Below are 21,893 nucleotides of genomic sequence, written 5' to 3' on the forward strand. Positions count from 1 at the left end.
ATGGCCTTGTCATGAAACTAACCTGATCAAATAGAGGTATTCGAAAGTGGAATATTCTTGATCAATGATCATATCAAATATTTTACCTTAAAGTAAGTCATGGTCAAACACTATTCAAAGGATAACTCAAGTTGGGGTCATTGTTAGATATGAAAAGAGTGAATTCACCTGTTCTGACTTTCTACAGTGCTGCATTTTGATGAGTGTTTCTCATATCAGAATTTCAGTGTATGATCTTAGCAGTTTAATGGTATGGTAGTAATGCCATACTAGAGTTCCCACTATAGCCTCCCTCAAATTCCATTAGTTGTCTGAGGATCAGTCTCCTTGTCGACCATTTTGTCACCTCCTTGGTTGTGAGGTGGACAAATTCCATAAAAGGTGATGAGGGCCGAGCGGTCCTGCTAAAGACACAGCCTGATCCACTTTTTAATGGGGGTGAACAGCCTGTGAAAATGTCACTGATCCTTCTGATGACAGACCACAATGTATGCTAATTGCCTGGAGAACATGGGAACTGACCCTGGAACCAGTTATGTGTGGTTAAATGGATTTTAAAAATATTTTCTTAAACGAGGTCACATGCCCCTCTTTTCCCTTGGAAAGTTCCCAGCAGCCAGGAAAAGGAGCCAACGATTTCTCCTCCTGACATTGCCGAATGTGACAGTCAGCAAACCTGTACCTACAGGCTTCACCACCACCACAGACCTGGCTACCTACACCCACCCTAGTGATGTATGTTGGGGAGAGTGGGGTAAGTTGAGCCATCTCTTGTTTCTAGGAAACTATACAAACTGAATGTGACCTAATATTTAGGAAGCCATCGCATGAAGTCTGAATGAAACCACATGGAAAAAGTGGTAAGCAAGTTAGGGCCAAAGATCGGATTTTCACAAAGTCAAATAAATTTGGGTTCTAGGTTTCATGATGCTTGTCTATTTTTATTTAACCTTAAATTAACTAGGCAAGTCAGTTAAGAACAAAATCTTATTTTACAATAATGGCCTATCCCGGCCAAACCCACCCCTAACCATTTATTTATTTAATTTCACCTTTATTTAACCAGGTAGGCCAGTTGAGAACAAGTTCTCATTTACAATTTCGACCTGGCCAAGATAAAGCAAAGCAGTTCGACACACAGCGACAGAGTTACACATGGAGTAAAACAAACATACACTCAATAATACAGTAGAAACAAGTCTATATACGATGTGAGCAAATGAGGTGAGATAAGGGAGGAAAAGGCAAAAAAGGCCATGGTGGAAAAGGAAAACACTGGAATGGTAGATTTGCAGTGGATGAATGTGCAAAGTAGAAATAAAAATAATGGGGTGCAAAGGAGCTAAATAAATAAATAGAGTAGGGAAAGAGGTAGTTGTTTGGGCTAAATTATAGGTGGGCTATGTACAGCTGCAGTAATCTGTGAGCTGCTCTGACAGCTGGTGATTAAAGCTAGTGAGGGAGATAAGTGTTTCCAGTTTCAGAGATTTTTGTAGTTCGTTCCAGTCATTGGCAGCAGAGAACTGGAAGGAGAGGCGGCCAAAGAAAGAATTGGTTTTGGGGGTGACCAGAGAGATATACCTGCTGGAGCGCGTGCTACAGGTGGGTGATGCTATGGTGACCAGCGAGCTGAGATAAGGGGGGACTTTACCTAGCAGGGTCTTGTAGATGACATGGAGCCAGTGGGTTTGGCGACGAGTATGAAGCGAGGGCCAGCTAATGAGGGCGTACAGGTCGCAATGGTGGGTAGTATATGGGGCTTTGGTGACAAAACTAATGGCACTGTGATAGACTGCATCCAATTTGTTGAGTAGGGTATTGGAGGCTATTTTGTAAATGACATCGCCGAAGTCGAGGATTGGTAGGATGGTCAGTTTTACAAGGGTATGTTTGGCAGCATGAGTGAAGGATGCTTTGTTGCGAAATAGGAAGCCAATTCTAGATTTACCTTTGGATTGGAAATGTTTGTTGTGGGTCTGGAAGGAGAGTTTACAGTCTAACCAGACACCTAGGTATTTGTAGTTGTCCACGTATTCTAAGTCGGAGCCGTCCAGAGTAGTGATGTTGGACAAGCGGGCAGGGGCAGGCAGCGATCGGTTGAAGAGCATGCATTTAGTTTTACTTGTATTTAAGAGCAATTGGAGGCCACGGAAGGAGAGTTGTATGGCATTGAAGCTTGCCTGGAGGGTTGTTAACACAGTGTCCAAAGAAGGGCCAGAAGTATACAGAATGGTGTCGTCTGCGTAGAGGTGGATCAGAGACTCACCAGCAGCAAGAGCGACATCATTGATGTATACAGAGAAGAGAGTCGGTCCAAGAAGTGAACCCTATGGAGACTGCCAGAGATCCGGACAGCAGACCCTCCGATTTGACACACTGAACTCTATCAGAGTAACCTAGATGATGCTGGGTCAATTTTTCGCCGCCCTATGGGACTCCTGATCACGGCCGGTTGTGATACAGCCCGGGATTGAACCAGGGTCTGTAGTGACTCCTCTAGCACTAAGATGCAGTGCCTTAGACTGCTGTGCTACTCGGTAGCATACAAAACCAAATTAGATTTGTTTTTTTCATAATTTGGGGTCTATAGAACCAGGTAGAACAGAGCTTTAACATTCTTTGTCCTGATCTTATCCACATTCTGATTGTGTCCACATTTTCAGACCGGTGTGATCACATTTTCGCCGACCAGTTTCTTGGCCTTAGTAGCCTCATGCAGAGAACTTGTCTCCCAATTGGCACATCGAAACAACGTCCTTGTCCCAGACATCTGGTCAAGAAATGGAAGACGAAGGGATATTGAACAGAGATCTACTGTATATCCGAATCAGTGGAGGCTGTTGAGGGTAGGACGGCTCATAATACTGACTGGAACGGAGCGAATGGAATGGCATCAAACTGTTTGAATTTGATACCATTCCACTGATTCCGCTCCAGCCATTACCACGAGCCCGTCCTCCCCAATTAATGTGCCACCAACCTCCTGTGATCTGAATGTAGGCATACATTTAAGATATACACTATACCACACCCATATTCCATTAATTAAACTTTGACCTATCAGCACTTACCTCAAAGCCACTTACCCTGCCTCTATGCTCAACTTACCACATACCCGGGATAAGTTGTGTCGAAACCTCTTTTTCCAGGGGGGGACAAGCTATGTTTTCATAACTGTTATGAATTCTGATTATTTCCAGGGATACACAACATCCTGAAATATACACTATCTTTGTTAGAACAAATACTTTATTTCCCTAGTCGTAGTGACGCTAAATGTAAAAAATGGCTCACTGTCCCCTGTCTGTAGTGCACAAGGACAGGACTTACATTCCATGAGAGCAACATGACTTTTTAAACCATGATTTGAAGCTATACAGTTAAACAAAAGCATGATCTTTATAAGTAATTCTTCAAAATCAAGGGGCATATACTTTACTGGACAAATTACTGGATATATTAGACTGGCTGTAAGATCATCACAACTGTACAACATTTGGTTATAGTTTTGTATTTCGAAAAACATCATGGGCTACTTGTTGCTGCCTTGATTCACTTGAGGCCACCAGTGCAGGTCAACTTGGGTCACTCAGGTCAACAAGCTCTCAATTAGATATTTATTCATGCTTCTACAAATATATAATTTTGAAGTTGCTCCAAATGTCGGTGTTTTTTGACACCCCGGGTTGACAAATGTTTTTAAATGAAGTGTCCACCACTGGGATCGAATATACAGCCTTCTGGGATTACACCCATTCGCCACCCCCACCCATAACGCCCTATCAAAACCCAAGTCTACTTGATGGTAATAGTGTTCACTGTTGCTCCTTGTGGAATTTCCCGACGTCCTCAGGATGTAAATAAGCGTCCAATTTCGAAGTCACTCTTGAGCGATCTGCCTGACTCATATCACCTATCTGAATGAAATAATGAATATTGAGCATTGACAGTTTGTTCACGTGGTAATTCATGAAGCGTAGACTCTTTTGAAATTGGAAACAAGTGGAGCATGGTTATCATTGGTTTGAAAACTTGGGAGACACCTCCACTTTCAACCCTCTCTGCTCCAGCCTACTTTCCAGTTCATGTTGAGCATATTCATGTGAATACCACCTGGCACGAGTTGCATAGGTTTTTCAACGAGTTTGGAGCAAGTCTGACCAAGCATGGAAGAGTTGGCGAGAGAAAGCATCAGCTTGCTGGCCAAGCCCGTGCTCGATACAGATGGGCCAAGACTTGCATGTATGGGAGCAGTTTTCCTCATGCTCAAATCTGCGCTTGGTGCAGATTTCGCAGAGAACTTTAGAATGTTACATAATTAACAACTTTATAACTACTTACTACTTTTTACCTACCAACTACTTTGCATGTTAGCTAACCCTTTAACCTAACTCCTAAACTTATAAACTTATATTGTATGTTTTGAAAATTTGTAACATATAATTCGAATTGTAATTCGTAACATATCATATGAAATGGGTGATGGACATCCACAAATGAATTCATACCATACGAAACGTAACATATCATACTAAATGTACTGTCTCAGATTTACATACAGAATAATACTAAATGCTCTGAGACCAAGTTGCTGACCCTGGTAAACAAAACATGTATAGCCTATATTCCTGTTCTTTAACGCAATTACAACCATCACTAACCATCTCCCCCTGTTTTTAAACTTAATTCAAACCAATTTAAACAATCCAATCTACTCTATCTCTACTAAATCCCATTGACTTACTTGACATGTAATTTAATGCACTGGTGAACCTTCTGAAATTGGGTGTTGGTGATTATTTTTGGGAAAGGTCAAATTATTTCCAGTTTTTGCATTTTATATAGAATCAATATAAAGAACACCAGTCATTCTCTAGACGAGTAATAACTGATATTCACCTCTCTCTGACATTCCCTCTGGTTATCCCTTCCTCTCATCACTTTTATCCTTCATAGGCCTACTCTCTAATTCACTGATCAATAACATCTCTCTTCTCCCACTGAGCAACCTCTTGATTGTATTTTTATCCCCCCTCTGCCCCAGGTGTCCCCGGTGTTCCTCATCAGTGGCCTGGTAATCCTGGGCTACTCCTCCTCCATCAGTGGTCAGAACACATACCAAGCCGTGGTGAAGGATGTGTGTGGGCCTGCGATCGGGCAACTCTGTGAAGTCGTGTTCTCTTCAACCTCTTCATGATCTCTGTGGCTTTCCTGGTCATAGTAACGGACCAGCTGGAGAAATGTGAGTCATCTCCGTGACCACATGACTCCCTGAGATCTCTTGCTGGATTATGTTATAGAAATTCCTTCCTGAACTACTTCTTCTGGAGCCTTTGAAATCATCTGATTTTGTTTCCCCCCATCCTTCTCATTATGTAATGATGCTCATAGGAAATGGGTTAATGATATAGATTGTCAACATTATATCTGATACATGTTTCATGATGTCATTTATGTGTTTGTGTTGATAACTGGATTACACGAAGCAGACATGCCATTTCACTGGTAAACAGACCCGCATTTTGTCCTCATCCTCCTGTGTGTCTTCCTCATCCTCCCTCTCTCCATCCCTAAAGAGATCAGTATTCAGAAGTACATCAGGTGAGGTATTTATGGGCAGTTTAATATGGCATTGCAAAGACTACTTGGTGCATAACATTGCAATATTGACATGTCTGTTGCTGCCATATTCAATATCATGTTATACTCAAGCCTTTCCCCCTCTTTGAAGTATTTTAGGTACTCTGGCCGCTACATACCTAACAGTGGCCATCGTTCTGAAATATCACACAAGAGAGGAACATGAGGTGCACATATCCACCCTCTACAGTAGTGGGTGAGTGCTTGTAATCCCAATTAATATGAGTCATTTCTATCTTTGTTATATAATCTGAGGTGAACAATAGATAGGAGTTTATGATAGGCCTCTATGATAGGTCTATGTGCTAGGTAGAAAAATGCTGTCAAAGTTAAATGTAGCCTTTTATGCATCTAGGTTTGTGAGATCAGGATATAAGATGATCTTTTAATAAAAGTAACTTCTAAACATTCTGCTCTTGTTAAAGGTAGTTTAATTCTCAACAACATTTTGACTGTTTGGGATTGAAGTCATGGCCATCAGCCGCCCACACATTGTAATTTGTCAGAGTGATTGACACACAAACTGTAAAAGACTGACATTGCCTCAAAGGTCAGACCAGGTACTTCAGAAAAAGCCTTTCCATAGTTTTGTTGTTGGCTCTCTGTAGAATAAGCTCTATGCCTTCGATGTTCAGCGTTATCCCGACCATCTGCTTTGGCTTTCAGGTGAGTACGGCTTAAATCATGTCTGGTTTTCTAGTGAGGTTACTAGTGAGGTTAGATTATTTTCTTTATGAAGCCAATGGTTAAAGGTCTGGAATTTACCCCAAATTCTGGTCAATTGAGGAGCTGTCTGGAAACCCATCACAGTCCAGTCGAGCCTCAGGCTATCCTGCTCTTTAAAATGGCTAAGGAGAGCTGGTTCTCTGTTCAATATTTGAACATAGGTAAGATTGAAAATAAGTGTTATTTTCCACTTTTCTTCCAGAGGTAGTTTTTTTGTAATCTTCTGAGTAACCAAGGGAACACAGGAGGATGATCAGAAATGCAATTAAAGGGCAGTGGGAGAGAGAACTAGTTTTGTACGAACCATCCTGATCTCTCAAGCTTACATGCTGTTTAGCTATCCGTTTAGCAAAACAGAACTTAAGCTTGCGAGATCAGGATGGTTCATACGAAGCTAAAAGAGGCCCACAAAGCCCAGCTAGCTGAGCCCTTGCACCCTCAGGCTGATTGATTACTTAGCTGGAGAAGAAAAAGGAATGATGGAGATCCTGAAGGATGGTGGGATGGAGGAATGTTGGAGGAACATATTGATGAAACCTGGGAGAACTTTTCTTATGCAATGTATACTTTTGAATTGGAAGCTTGTCTCAGCTCATGACAAAGGCTTTGACGTTCTATGAGCATTAACAGCTTTGGAGCCCCATACTATTGATTGCTTCTCTGGCTCTTACACTGAGACTAACTGGACACCAGAATGATTCAAAGGATTCATTGTTGGGGCTCTTTTTCCTTTGAGAACTGTCTGTGAAAATTAGAGCTATATGAGTGACACAAGTCTCAGTCTCAGGTCTATGTAGCCATGTTTATCTGTGCTTTGCATTCTGAATCTGCCATGTCCTGTTCTGTATCATTCTGTGCTCCAGTGTCACGAGGCTTGCACAGCCATCTACAGCAACATGCAGCAGCATGGAGAACAAAAGCTTGTCCCACTGGGTGTTCATCTCTGTGTTGTCCATGTTCTTCTGCCTGGTCATCTACTCCTTAACTTGTGAGGCTCATCCTTTCAATACTCTATCTGATAGCACCACGTGATTGTAGTGAACACAGCAACTATACGACTGCACACTCTTAGAAAAAAGGGTTCCATAGTGTAGAACCCTTTTTGGTTTCAGGTAGAACCCTTTTGGGCTCCATGTAGAACTCCCAGTGGAAAGGGTTCTACCTGGAACCAAAAAGGGTTCTTCAAAGAGTTTTCCTATAGACCCAGTCGGTATTAGATATAACGTCGCGGCACTGCCCGCCTGTGGGGAAAACAACCTGTGGTTACCTAGGTTACTACTTTGACTCACAGCAAAAACATGACCTTTTTCAAACTCAATTTTCTTGTTGTCGAATTGTTTTACTAAATTACAAAACTACATTTTAGAGAAGTACCACATATCTGAAGGTTACTTTTCAACATTTCCTACTCCCTCCTGTTCTCGCCACTTAGAAAAAGGTAATATTGTAGGGCTTCCCTCATGCCCCTTTTCATGATAATGCTAACAGCCAAGTGAGTGAGTAAAAACAGTTTATGCAAAAAGGTTCAATGCAGATGTGGGTAGCTATTTCGTTAACATCTTTAGCAGTTGTATGGTTTGGGGTTAGATGCTGTTCAGGGTTCTGTTGGTTCTAGACTTGGAGCAATTAGGGTTAAGTGCCTTGCTCAAAGGCACATCAATAGATATTTTTTTAACCTAGTCGACTGGGATTCTTAACAGCGACCTTTCGGTTACTGGCCTTCTGTGAACAGTATATCGATATTCATCATTGTATTGACATGTTTGTCAGAAGTTTTAAAATTAAAATAAAAGTTTAATAGGAAATATGCACTGGCACTTGTTTCGCTTGTCTTCATACATGTCGACTGCATGCTTTCCCAGAAATGTAAAGCAATCAAGCAACAGATTCATGGTTTATTTCAGTATTACCATTTTATTGAGTTGCATCACTCTACATTATCTAGAATTTCAACAACGTTAAGACTAAATATAGTACTTGCATCCCTGCAATAAGTCTCTACACTCAAAGAGAGAAAGCCATTTTACTGAAACATACATAAGTATAAGAATTAGTATTTCATTAAACATTGCCATAAAAGTGAATGTTCATTCTGTATGGCATTTTCTATTCATATATATTTTTGTTTCGTCTGTCCTTTATAGGAATACTATAAAAGAAAAATAAGAAATGCACAAAACCCATTGAAAATAGCATGGCTAAATACTACAGCAAATAAGTTACTGGACATTCATTTGAACATGCACTCAAGTGAGGGATAAGGAGAGAAAAAATGGATTGCACAGTTTAAGGAACAGCCAGGAATGTTATAGAAATAGTATTGGCATTTTTTTTTGTCTGGCTGGCTCTGACCTGTTCATACAGAACCCAACAGAAGCAACGGATAAATAGAAAACCTTTCCAGTAGAATTTCCCCACGTCTGTCAACAAGGGGATCCATGCACTTGCTCCATTCTGTAATACTGATGCTGAGGCTAATATAAAGCCCAAGGCGTGCTATTCATTATTGATTAATATCACAGGTGCATTAACACTGAGAAGTCCAGGGTTCTCTCAAGGTAAAGTGTAATGTGGCCTAGCACCAGAGATTGAGCTGGACACGAGTTCATTCCATTTCAGTGGTGGTCCTAGTTATGATCAAAGGCAAGTAAACAAACCGTTTTATTTATTTTACAGTGCACAAGGACAGTATTTGTTATTACTTGATATTATCTGAGAATGTTATCCTGGGGAGGGAGAGTTTGATATTCCCCCATTGGTTAAGGACAGGCTTGCCATGACCTTTATGTGCTTACAGGACAAACAAAAAAATTAAATGGCGAAGTAGGTGAAATATTCCGCCCTCTAAAGGTTGATCAAGATGAGTGATTCATACATTATTCTTTATAGATAACATTCATATTTTGATCATTTCTAATACTCTCATACTTTATATATCTTAATCGCTATATTCCATTTATGTACATTGTGGTTTTTGACTAGGTCTCTGTTTGATCATGTTGATTTCAGGTTGGTGAAATTGGGGTTGGACAAAGTCGTCATGGTCCTAGATGTGCACAAGAGGTTCTTCTCTAACTGGGCTGGTGGGTGAACATTCTGATATATTTTCTGTTACTATCATTTTGCATGATAGGTGTGTAAACATCTCCTTTTTGCTCAATTGCAATGAACATTGTGATTGTAAGATGGGGCTGTGCGTTAGATGTTTAAAATCTAATTAGTGTGTGTTTATGGGAAATCCTACATAGGTACCCACTTACAACCTCAACCATATGCTGAAGTTTAAGGCTTGAGATTGTGTTGGTCAAAAAGGGAACTGCTGCAGCAAACCAAGTTTTGCTACTTTTGTAGTAATTGCTCTTTCTTCATAATTTTGCACTGTATCACGAAAGACATCAATACAAATATAATTATAATATAACATTTTTTTCATATAATTTTACTAGACTTTAACAGCTAATATATCCAGTGCTGATTCATACATGTACTTTTAACACAACGGAAAAAACAACCTTAACTGCTTGATAGAGACGAATGTTGAGCGCTCTATTAGTCTACCATTCGCAGTAGCAGGTTCATGTCTTTAGTCAAAATGGATGACATGCACGAGAGCCTCAAAAGCAGGTTAACAGTTCACGTCATTTCTACCATGACTTGAGGGTGAACAATATGATGAAGAAATGCATTGGATGGAGGTAATCTCGCTTTAATGCACTGTTCAATATTCACTGCAATTGACGCATTCCATTTTGCCTCAATATCAAACAGACACTGTGTAAACATGTACTTACAAAAGAGAGAAAGAGAGGGGTTGTGAAGGTGAGAGGGTGAGGGAGGTTAAGGGGGAGCTAAGGATGGTGGGTGTTGCAGACTCAGGCAATCTGGACCCACCCCCGTCAGTCTCTGCTCAGGCTGCACCAGGCGGCTGCAGGGAGAGAGACAGAGGGGGAGTTCAGTTAAGACACAAGCAGCTCAGGAATACAAAAAAACAAGTATCATTAACACACTCACACATTGACACTCACATCTACTGTTTCTCTGCTCAAATGTGATAATACACTGCGTAATATAATTCAAATTTAATGTCATACATTTTCAGGTTTGTCTGGGGTAAGTCTATGACATAAGGCCTTATGCATTCATGCCAATAACAAAGTCCACAACAATAAATATCAAGGAATGTGCTTTCCCTGTCTGTTCCTGCTCTACATTGAACATATCTCTCCCCAGTAGGTTCCCTTGCATTAAGGGCTCCCCATCCATCCCAGACACATGGCACTATGCCAGCATCCCTCTCCAACCTGGACTCAGAGCATTTCGTATTAATTCCTACGTATTTCTAAGACACTCCATTTAGTACAATATGCTACGTTTTGTGTGGTATGTATTCATTTGTGGATGTCCATCACCAATTTCATATGATTACAATTCGTATGATATGTTACGGATAATAGGTAGCTAATGGTAGCTAATGTTAGCTAGTTTAGGAGTTAGGTTAAACGGTTAGGGTTAGGGGAAGCGTTAGCTAAAAGGGTTAGCTTCAGGTGAAGGGTTAGCTAAAATAGTTAACGTTAGGAAAAGGGTTAGCTAACATGCTAAGTAGTTGGAATGTAGCAAAAAAGTAGTAAGTAAGCTAAAATGCTAAAGTTGTCTGTGATGAGATTCGAACTCGCAACTCTTGGGTTACTACGCCCACCCATCTACCCCGACCAACCACCCTCCTTTTGTTTTGCCTTATGTAAGCATCTGTCTTATGTAACCATAGCAAACGTAACATATCATACTAAATCGAGTGTCTCGGATTTATGTATAGAACAATATGAAATTCTCTGAAACCTGGTTGCCCTCTCAGGAGACTAACCTGGCACAGCGACAGTGGACACAGCCTCGGGCTGGCACAGAGTGTCCACTTTAACATGTTGAAAGGCCTTGGAAGATGCAGTCTGGAGGTGTCTGAGGACAGAGGTGGAGGGCATAAGATCACACAAAGACAGACGAGGACATATGCACGCTCACTCACTTCTTCAGTATGCCCCATAGATTATATTGTGATTGTGAGCAGTAAAATATTAATGTGAACATACAAGATAAAGATGCATTACAGCCTCAGCACATCCCCAAAATCATCAATAAGTAATTATGTCCGCCTTATTCTAGCTGTAGCTAGATTACGCTAATGCTACTCTCTGTTCATCATATATGCATAGTCACTTTAACCATATCTACATGTACATACTACCTCAATCAGCCAGATTAACCGGTATCTGTATGTAGCCTCGCTACGTTTACAGCCTCGCTACTGTATATAGCCTCGCTACGTTTACAGCCTCGCTACTGTATATAGCCTCGCTACGTTTACAGCCTCGCTACTGTATATAGCCTCGCTACGTTTACAGCCTCGCTACTGTATATAGCCTCGCTACGTTTACAGCCTCGCTACTGTATATAGCCTGTCTTTTTTACTGTTGTTTTATTTCTTTCACTACCTATTGTTCACCTAATGCCTTTTTTGCACTATTGGTTATAGCCCGAAAGTAAGCATTTCACTGTAAGTATACCTGTTGTATTCGGCGCACGTGACAAATATACTGATTTGAATTGATTCCTGCTGCTGTAGAGTCACATACTGTACATCTGGTGGTCTGTGCCGTTTAAGATGAGGGAGGATGATTATTTTTTGTTTTTATTACAGCATATTGGATGACTGTCATTCATATTCCATTCACCCAGCTAGCTGTCCTCTGGCTACACCATGGCGCTACCATACAGACTGCTTGTTTTTTCTGTTTTTTTTCTTCTTTTTAACCATTATTTAACTAGGCAAGTCAGTTAAGAACAAATTCTTATTTACAATGACGGCATTCACCCTCTGAATGGCACACATACACAATCCATGTCTCAATTCTCTCAAGGCTTAAAAATCATTTTTTAACCTGTCTCCTCCCCTTCATCTACACTTATTTGAAGTGGATTAAACAACTGACATTAATAAGGGACCATAATGTAGATTTCATCTGGATTCACCTGGTCAGTCTATGTCATGGAAAGGGCGGTGTTCATAATGTTTTGTACACTCAGTGTATATCTATTGTTTTTGTCAAAATTGTTCAAGCTCAGTAAATTTGGTTGGGAGTCGTTGATGGATAGAAATATTCAAACCTTGTCTCTGGAATGAGACTGGACCATTCAGGAACACACAACACCTATTGGAAAGCCATTCCAGTGTGTCTTTGGCATTAAAATGTGTGTAAAAAATAAAACTATCCCAGGGGTTAGGTATCTAGAAGACTGAGGCAGGGTTTCCTCTAACCTTTTTATCTGGCGTTTGCTCCTTTTGATATTTATTTCTATCCTGACAACCCCCCCCCCCCCCCCAACCCCCCAGTCCCTGCTGGTGACAAGTATACCCATAACATGATGCTGCCACCACAATACTTGAAAATACAGAGGATAAAAAACATTTCTGGGGTCTGTATGACAAAGTGAAAATAATAAAGCCTGTAAAAAATCAAATAAACAACAAAGTCATCCATTCTGTTTCCAACAAGGCCGCTAAGTAATACTGCAAAACATCCCGGCAAAGACACTTTTTGGCCTAAATGAAAAACTGCAGGCTTGGGGCACATCCAATACAACTGCATTTTCAAGTATTGTGGTGACAGCATCACGTTACAGGTATGCATGTCACCTGCCGGGATTGGGGAGTTTGTCAGGATCGAAATAAATATGAAAGCAGCAAAGCCTTGTCATAACGTTAGAGAAAAACCCACCTCTGTCTTCTGAAAACCTAACCCTGGGATATAGTTTTATTTTTCAGCAGGACAATTACTGTTTTCAATGCCAAAGACAAACCAGAATGGCTTTTCCAAGAGGTGTTGAGTGTTCATGAGTAGTCCAGTCTCAGTCCTGACTTAAAATCTGCTTGAAAGTCAGAGACAAGGTTTGAATATCCATCATCCATCAATGAGCTTGAGCAATTTTGACAAAAACATTGGATAAATGTTGCCCTAAGAGTTGTGCAAAGTTGGTCAAATCTTATTCACAATGATTCACAGATGTTATGGCTGCCAAAATATTAACTCTGGGGTGTGAAGACATACACAATCAAAACGTCTTTGTTTTGTTATATTTATTCCTTTGGCAAATGTTTAATACTTTTTCTTTAACTTTGAAAGTGTGTAGTAGGTTGTGTAGATCGGTAGAATTTTTGTATTTTATTTTTTATCCCTTTTGAGATTAAGTTTTAAAGCAGAAAAATGTGAAGACTGTAAGGGGTGTGTAGACTTTCACTAGAGACTGTATCTCATAAAAGAACCGTGCATACAAAATAGTTATTCACTAATTCGGATCGGATGTAGATAATGATACAAATATATCAAATTATTGTGCATTATTGATTCCATATTTTCTGGAATTGGACCTATGGGATTATAAAAACACCAATGAGTCAAGGTTCAGGAGATGTGGGAGAGAGAGGAATGAGGTCAAATCTGACACATATCTAGGTCTTACTTTTTCCACTCCTCCTCTCCATCCCAGAACTCATACACCACGAAGGAGAGTCCATCTGGCAGCCGCACTGCAGTCACACTGAGGAAGAAAGGAATAAAAAGAAAGAGAGTAAGACATTGGAAAGTCAATAATGGGCAGTGGACATTGGAGAACTATGAAATATCCCAATAGAGTTCATTGCCAATAAGCATATGTGGTAGTAGTTATGTGTGGTAGTTAAGCAAAGAAACACTTTCACACCACATAAAACATAGCAGTAGACACCCATAGTCACTTGACTTCAGCTCCACTCACTTCCCACCCATTATCTTCCACTGGAGGGCAGTAGTGGTTCAGATGGATGAGTTGTGCCTCGGGTTTAGTGCAGTAGAACAGTTCTACTGTATGAGCTGGGTTTTATAATGGCTTCCATCACAGTGGAGCTCACAACTCCACTGGAGAGACTCCTGACATGTCTTATTGACCCGCTGAATGCTTCCATTATGGCTAGCAGCTCTCTGTTGGAGGTAACATCTATATTAGACCACTACATTGTTTCATTTGACGGGCAGATGCTGTGCAAGGCTCAAAAATCAAATTAATCAAACCAAAGAAACATTATGTCCAAGTCAGTGTGTGTCCATCTAAAAGAAAGCTGTGGACAGTGGGAGGTTGATTGAGTGTGCGTCTGTGCATTCATTTGTGTGCTTCCTTCCCATAACTTTGCCAGCGTTTGTGTGTATCTGAGACTGTGAGTTAAATGACTAAAAAGGAGGACATATTCTTATGGAGTTTGACAGGATGTATTAGTACCATATATAAGCACTTATAGGAACCAAGAGTAAAGAGATGAGAGGGAGGAAAATAAAGTGTCAGACCTAGATTGTGGTGGCATGAGTGAGACTAGAAAAGAGACAAGAAAATAGCCTATTCAGCAGCAGCAGTAGAAGCAGTACAGACTCAGAGCCCAATTCCTCAGTGATAAATTATTCACCGTCCCTACGTGCATTATGATGAGATTACAAAACGCTGCTGACAACATGCGGCCCATTTCCTGGACTTGGCTCCAGGGAGTCGCTCTGAAACGAACTGTAGAGGAACTAGTCCTTTTGAACTGAGTCTTATGCGGCCTAAGAATCTGCTGCTACATTGATTCGCATGATAGGAAATAAGATACATTTGTACATTTGAAGTCGGAAGTTTACATACACCTTAGCCAAATACATTTAAACTCAGTTTTTCACAATTCCTGACATTTAATCCTCATAGAAATTCCCTGTCTTAGGTCTGTTAGGACCACCACTTTATTTTAAGAATGTGAAATGTCAGAATAATAGTAGAGAAAATGATTTATTTCAGCCCATTTGCGACCAAGCTTTAACTTCCTGACTGATGTCTTGAGATTTTGCTTCAATATATCCACATAAATTTCCTTACTCATGATGCCATCTATTTTGTTAAGTGCTCCAGTCCCTTAAGCAGCAAAGCACCCCCACAACATGATGCTGCCAACCCCGTGCTTCACGGTGGGATGGTGTTCTTCGGCTTGCAAGCCTCCCCCTTTTTCCTCCAAACATAACGATGGTCATTTTGGCCAAACAGTTCTATTTTTGTTTCATCAAACCAGAGGACATTTCTCCAAAAAGTATGATCTTTGTCCCCATATGTGCAGTTGCAAAACCGTAGGCTGGCTTTTTTATGGCGGTTTTGGAGCAGTGGCTCCTTCCTTGCTGAGCGGCCTTTCAGGTTATGTCGAGGTACTTTTGTACCTGTTTCCTCCAGCATCTTCACAAGGTCCTTTACTGTTGTTCTGGGATTGATTTGCACTTTTTTCACCAAAGTACATTTATCTCCAGGAGACAGAACGTGTCTCCTTCCTGAGCGGTATGACGGCTGCGTGGTCCCATGGTGTTTATACTTAAGGTACTACTGTTTGTACAGATGAACGGGGTACCTTCAGGCATTTGGAAATTGCTCCCAAGGATGAACCAGACTTGTGGAGGTCTACAATTATTTTCCTGAGGTCTTGGCTGATTTATTTTGATTTTCCCATGACGTCAAGCAAAGAGGCACTGAGTTTGTAGGTAGGCCTTGCAATACATCCACAGGTACACCTCCAACTGACTCAGGCTAATTGACATAATTTATCAGAAGCTTCTAAAGCCATGACATAATTTTCTGGAATCTTCCAAGCTGTTTAAAGGCACAGTCAACTTATTGTATGTAAACTTTTGACCCACTGGAATTGTGATAGAGTGAATTATAAGTGAAATAATTGGTCTGTAAACAATTGATGGGACAATTACTTGTGTCATGCACGAAGTAGATATCCTAACCGACTTGCCAAAACTATAGTTTGTTAACAAGAAATTAGTGGAGTGGTTGAAAAACTAGTTTTAATGACTCCAACCTAAGTGTATGTGAACTTCTGACTTCAACTGTACATGTCATCTTCTCTACAAAGCAGTTATTGATAAAGAAATATCCTCATTATGACAGCAGTGCTGTAGTGTACTTGGAGGTTTTGTAGTAGGCTACCTCAGAGCAAAAGATCAGAGGCTCTGTCCAACTAAACCCAGCTTTCTCTAATCTGCTCAACCCTATTTTCCACTCCATGGTCCCTTGTCACATGGAGATTCCTCATGGTTGATGATGGTTGTGGCGAGGCAGAGGAGAACAGCATGTCTAACAGGTTTATCCAGCGGCCAGACACCTTTCCCAGGTCTGATTGCCTCTTCAGCCCACATGCAGCACATCCTTTCTCTGTCAGATGGATTCTCAACCATTACTAACCTGCACACACCAGCACTCAGAGGCTCTCTGTCTCTCCCTATCTCCCTCAACCAAGGTCACTGTAATGTTGACTTATTTGTCCTCTTTATTTCCTCATATCTATTCATGTTCTCTCCCCTGAGCTTCCTGCCATTCTACCGGGGGATGGGTTTAGTACCTTGCTGAGCATTGTGACAAAACAAGCATTATGAAGGCACAGCCCATCACTCCAGAGATGAATATGAGGATTTGTAAAGGCATGACACAATTGTGTTAATAGAGAAATGTGTCAGTGCAGAAGTCACTGGAGTCAAGAATCAGTCTCGCATATTAAATTGTGTATTGAGGATTGCTAAAGTACTTGAGCAGGGTTCCACAAATAACCAGTCAGGTTGGGAATAGATCAGCCATAAATAAAACACACACAGCAGACAAAAGGCCACTATTATGAAAGATTGATAATGACAGATAAAGGGAAATAGGTGGACCCACTGGAAGCAGTCTCTTTGGGCAGAGACATTCTTCAGGTACTGCTTCAGGGCCTCGCAGAACTCTCCCAGCTGCTTCTGGGATACCGCCATCTCCTGACGAATCAGGTACAGGGACTGGGAAAGAGAAAGACAAAGGAAGAGAGAGGGGTTGAGAAAAAGAGGTAGATAAAAACAGAGAGAGGTAACAAAATCCATTATATCGTGTGATGGGAATGCTCTATGGAGTGCTTGCAGTGTGCCATATAACCATGGTATTGCAGATGACCATTTTTGCCAGGTCAGTTGCCAAAAGAAAGTAATGTTTAAGGCTAATCCAGGAATATCAAGTAGGATATTCCCACTGAATATCAGCATTAGGAAAGAGCTTAGGCATATGAAAGAGAACTGATTATTGTCCCCTCTCTTACTGTATAAACACAACTAATTTGCATAATGTTTGTGCTATCTTCAGGTTTAATGTGTTATATCTAGGGACAGTTCATAATTTACTGGGGTGAGGGGGGTTCAAAATAGGGGAGGGTTGTCTAATATCCGGCTTTGCTGATAGCTAATTTATTGATGAAAAGTGTACTTACTTTGCCAGTAATATTTGGTTGTCCCACCTAGCTATCTTTTTTAAATGTATGGGATCAGCAGTTTAATATGGGTATTCAAGTGTTGTACAGTTTGTCCACAGTAAAGGAACTCCTCAGTACTCCTCTTTGATTGATATCGTCTCTGACAACAACCTGCTGCTGTTGAAACTGGTTGCCATGGAGTTATTTCCGGGGTCAGCAAGGCTGGATAGGGTAAGGGTCAGGGTGGCTGAGGTCTTAGAGGCCTGCTGGTACAGCTGGATCTTCTTGGTAATCTTCCTCTCCTTGGCTCACCTGTTCTGGAACCAGATCTGTACCTGTCTCTCTGAGAGGCTGAGGCCCAGGGCCAGCTCTGTCTTCCTCCTGATGGTGATGTAGCGGCTGTTCTGGAACCAGATCTGTACCTGTCTCTCTGAGAGGCTGAGGCCCAGGGCCAGCTCTGTCTTCCTCCTGATGGTGATGTAGCGGCTGTACTGCCACTCCTTCTCTAGCTCTAGGCACTGCTGGTCTGTGTACACCACACTGTACTGTCCTTGCTGGGCGTCTTCCCTCCTGTACTGGATGAATGTACATTGTGTCTGATTCAGTCGTACGAGTTTCTTCTCGTGAGTTGAGTGATGGAAGAGCTCCTGGCCCGGAGGCAGGATGGATGTCAGATCTGGGGAACCACACGGTGACCACTTCTCCCGTGGAGATGCGAAGTAAGTGGATTTCCCCACTTCCCTGTCGTCTGGGAATGCGGGTCATTGATGCATGTGACGTCATGATAACTACTGAAATCTGTATACTGTAAGTTCTGACTGTTCAGCGTTTGAGTCGGGTGTGTTACAGAATTTGAGTACTTTTCTGTGTCTTTATCCAGCAAGTAACTCACGTACATCTCAATGAATAAACTCCTCTGCGCATGGTAATCAAAAACATTATAACACCAATTCTTTAGAAACTCCTAGAAATCTATCTATGCGATTTGACCTCCTGTAACCTACGACGCGACGCACCTGTTGACGCACCTTACCCCACTTTAATATTTTTTTTTAAAATATAGATTTTTTTAAACAACTAGTGGGTGGATCAGCTTTAATATTGTAAATAGATTGTGGCTTCTATCAATGTAATTGTCTGCATAATTTCCAATGTATTTATTTATATACAGTACCAGTCAAAAGTTTTGTTTTTTCTTTATTTTGACTATTTTCTACATTGTAGAATAATAGTGAAGACATCAAAAAGACGAAATAACACATGGAATCATGCAGTAACCAAAAAAGTGTTAAACAAATCAACATCTATTTTAGATTTGAGATTCTACAAAGTAGCCACCCTTTGCATTGATGACAGCTTTACACACTCTTGGCATTCTCTCAACCAGCTTCATGAGGTAGTCACCTGGAATGCATTTCAATTAACAGGTGTGCCTTTGTAACGGATGTGAAATGGCTAGCTAGTTAGAGGTGGTGCGCGCTAATAGCATTTCAATTGGTGACGTCACTCGCTTTGAGACCTTGAAGTAGTGGTTCCCCTTGCTCTGCAAGGGCCGCAGCTTTTGTGGAGCGATGGGTAACGATGCTTCATGGGTGTCAGTTGTTGATGTGTGCAGAGGGTCCCTGGTTCGAGCCCGGGTATGGGCGAGGGGACGGACTAAAGTTATACTGTTACACCTTGTTAAAAGTTCATTTGTGGAAATTCTTTCCTTCTTAATGCATTTTAGCCAATCAGTTGTGGTGTGATAAGGAAGGGGTGGTATACAGAAAAAAGCCCTATTTGGTAAAAGACCCCGTCCATATTTTGTCATGAACAGCTCAAATAAGCAAAGAGAAACGACAGTCCATATCATTACTTTAGGTCATCAAGGTCAGTTAATACGGAAAACTTTGAAAGTTTCTTCAAGTGCAGTCGCAAAAACCATCAAGCGCTATGATGAATTTGGCTTTCATGAGGTTCGCTACAGGAAAGGAAGACCCAGAGTCACGTCTGCTGCAGAAGATAAGTTCATTAGAGTTACCAGCCTCAGAAAATGCAGCCCAAATAAATGCTTCACAGAGTTTAAGTAACAGACACATCTCAACATCAACTGTTCAGATGAAACTGCGTGAATCAGGCCTTGGTCGAATTGCTGCAAAGAAACCACTACTTAATGACAATAGCGCAGACAGAGAGGGCTGCCTCGCTTCTAGTCCTTAGGAAACTTTGTATTTAGTTTTTTTACATTGTTAGCCCAGAAAATCTTGTGTTATTACATACAACCGGGAAGATCTATTGGATAGCAGAGTGGCGTCAACTTAGCAGCACTACGACCAGGAATAGGACTGACCTACAATTCTTGTAGTCTTGTTCGCACCACCCAGGGCATTTGAACTGATTCCAGAAGCCAACCTAAAACAATGCCGCTGGAGGAGAGGGAGTCGTTTCGGTCTTCTAGTCAGACGTCGCTTCCGAGTATATTACTCGCTAATGTCCAGTCCTTAGATAACAAAGTTGCCGAAATCAGGGCACGGGTTGCTTTCCAGAGAGACATCAGAGATTGTAACATACTCTGTTTCACGGAAACATGGCTTTCTCGGGATATGCTGTCGGAGTCGGTACAGCATCCGGGATTCTCAGTACATCGCGCTGACAGGAATAAAAATCTTCCTGGGACGAAGAAGGGCATGGGTGTATGTTTCATGATTAACGACTCATGGTGTTATTGTAACAACACCTGACCTACAATTCCTCACAATCAAATGCTGACCATATTATCTCCCAAGAGAATTCTATTAGTTTATAGTCACAGCCGTGTATATCGCCCCTCAAGCCGATACCAAGACAGCCCCCAAGGAACTTCACTGGAAACCATAAACAGTTGAAGTCGGAAGTTTTTAAATTTATAATTTTACCTTTATTTTAACTAGGCAAGTCAGTTAAGAACAAATTATTATTTACAATAAGGGCCTAGGAACAGTGACTTGTTCAGGGGCAGAATGACAGAGCTTGACCTTGTCAGCTAAGGGATTCGATCTAGCAACCTTTCAGTTACTGGCCCAACAACTAGGCTATCTGCCACTTAGGTTGGAGTCATTAACTTGTTTTTCAACCACTCCACAAATTTCTTGTTAACAAACTATATAGTTTTGGCAAGTCAGATAGGACAATCTACTTTGTGCATGACACAAGTAATTTTCCCATCAATTGTTTACAGACTTATAATACACTCTATCACAATTCCAGTGGGTCAGAAGTTTACATACACTAAGATGACTGTGCCTTTAAACAGCTTGGAAAATTCCAGAAAATGATGTCATGGCTTTAGAAGCTTCTGATAGGCTAATTGACATAATTTGAGTCAGTTGGAGGTGTACCTGTGGATGTATTGCAAAGCCTACCTTCAAACTGAGTGCCTCTTTGCTTGACATCATGGGAAAATCAAAAGAAATCAGCCAAGACCTCAGGAAAGGAATTGTAGACCTCCACAAGTCTGGTTCATCCTTGGGAGCAATTTCCAAATGCCTGAAGGTACCCCGTTCATCTGTACAAACAATAGTACGCAAGTATAAACACCATGGGACCACGCAGCCGTCATACCGCTCAGGAAGGAGACACGTTCTGTCTCCTGGAGATGAATGTACTTTGGTGCGAAAAGTGCAAATTAATCCCAGAACAACAGCAGAGGACCCTGTGAAGATGCTGGAGGAAACAAAAAGTATCTATATCTAAAGTAAAACGAGTCATATATCGACATAACCTGAAAGGCCGCTCAGCAAGGAATAAGCCACTGCTCCAAAACCGCCATAAAAAAAGCCAGACTACGGTTTGCAACTGCACATGGGGACAAATATCATACTTTTTGGAGAAATGTCCTCTGGTCTGATGAAACAAAAATAGAACTGTTTGGCCATAATGAGCCTAGTTACGTTCGGAGGAAAAATGGTGAGGCTTGCAAGCCGAAGAACACCATCCCAACCGTGAAGCACGGGGTTGGCAGCATCATGTTGTGGGGGTGCTTTGCTGCAGGAGGGACTGGTGCACTTCACAAAATAGATGGCTATGTGAGTAAGGAAATTTAAGTGGATATATTGAAGCAACATCTCAAGACATCAATCAGGAACTTAAAGCTTGGTCGCAAATGGGACTTCCGAATGGACAATGACCCCAAGCATACTTCCATACTTCCAAATTTGTGGCAAAATGGCTTAAGAACAACAAAGTCAAGGTATTGGAG

The 21,893-nt window shown here is 41.3% G+C and overlaps 1 protein-coding gene and 1 pseudogene across 2 annotated transcripts in view; one reads left to right on the plus strand and one right to left on the minus strand.

The window, feature by feature from the left end:
- The first annotated feature begins 582 nt into the window (after positions 1–582).
- On the plus strand, positions 583–7,398 carry LOC109888839 (putative sodium-coupled neutral amino acid transporter 8; annotated as a pseudogene).
- An 862-nt stretch (positions 7,399–8,260) lies between these two features.
- Positions 8,261–21,893, minus strand: part of LOC109889337 (N-terminal EF-hand calcium-binding protein 2-like) — a 122,341-nt gene continuing 108,708 nt past the window's right edge. For both annotated transcript variants that reach the window (XM_020480697.2, XM_031822756.1), the window contains 4 exons: positions 17,122–17,234; positions 13,879–13,956; positions 11,228–11,319; positions 8,261–10,291 (listed from right to left, as the gene is read on the minus strand). In XM_020480697.2, the coding sequence (XP_020336286.1) occupies positions 10,263–10,291; positions 11,228–11,319; positions 13,879–13,956; positions 17,122–17,234 (312 nt within the window). In that variant the 3' untranslated portion in view covers positions 8,261–10,262. The remainder of the gene's footprint in view (positions 10,292–11,227; positions 11,320–13,878; positions 13,957–17,121; positions 17,235–21,893) is intronic.

Source organism: Oncorhynchus kisutch, linkage group LG4 (assembly GCF_002021735.2).
Source record: "Oncorhynchus kisutch isolate 150728-3 linkage group LG4, Okis_V2, whole genome shotgun sequence".
Classification (NCBI taxonomy): domain Eukaryota; kingdom Metazoa; phylum Chordata; class Actinopteri; order Salmoniformes; family Salmonidae; genus Oncorhynchus; species Oncorhynchus kisutch.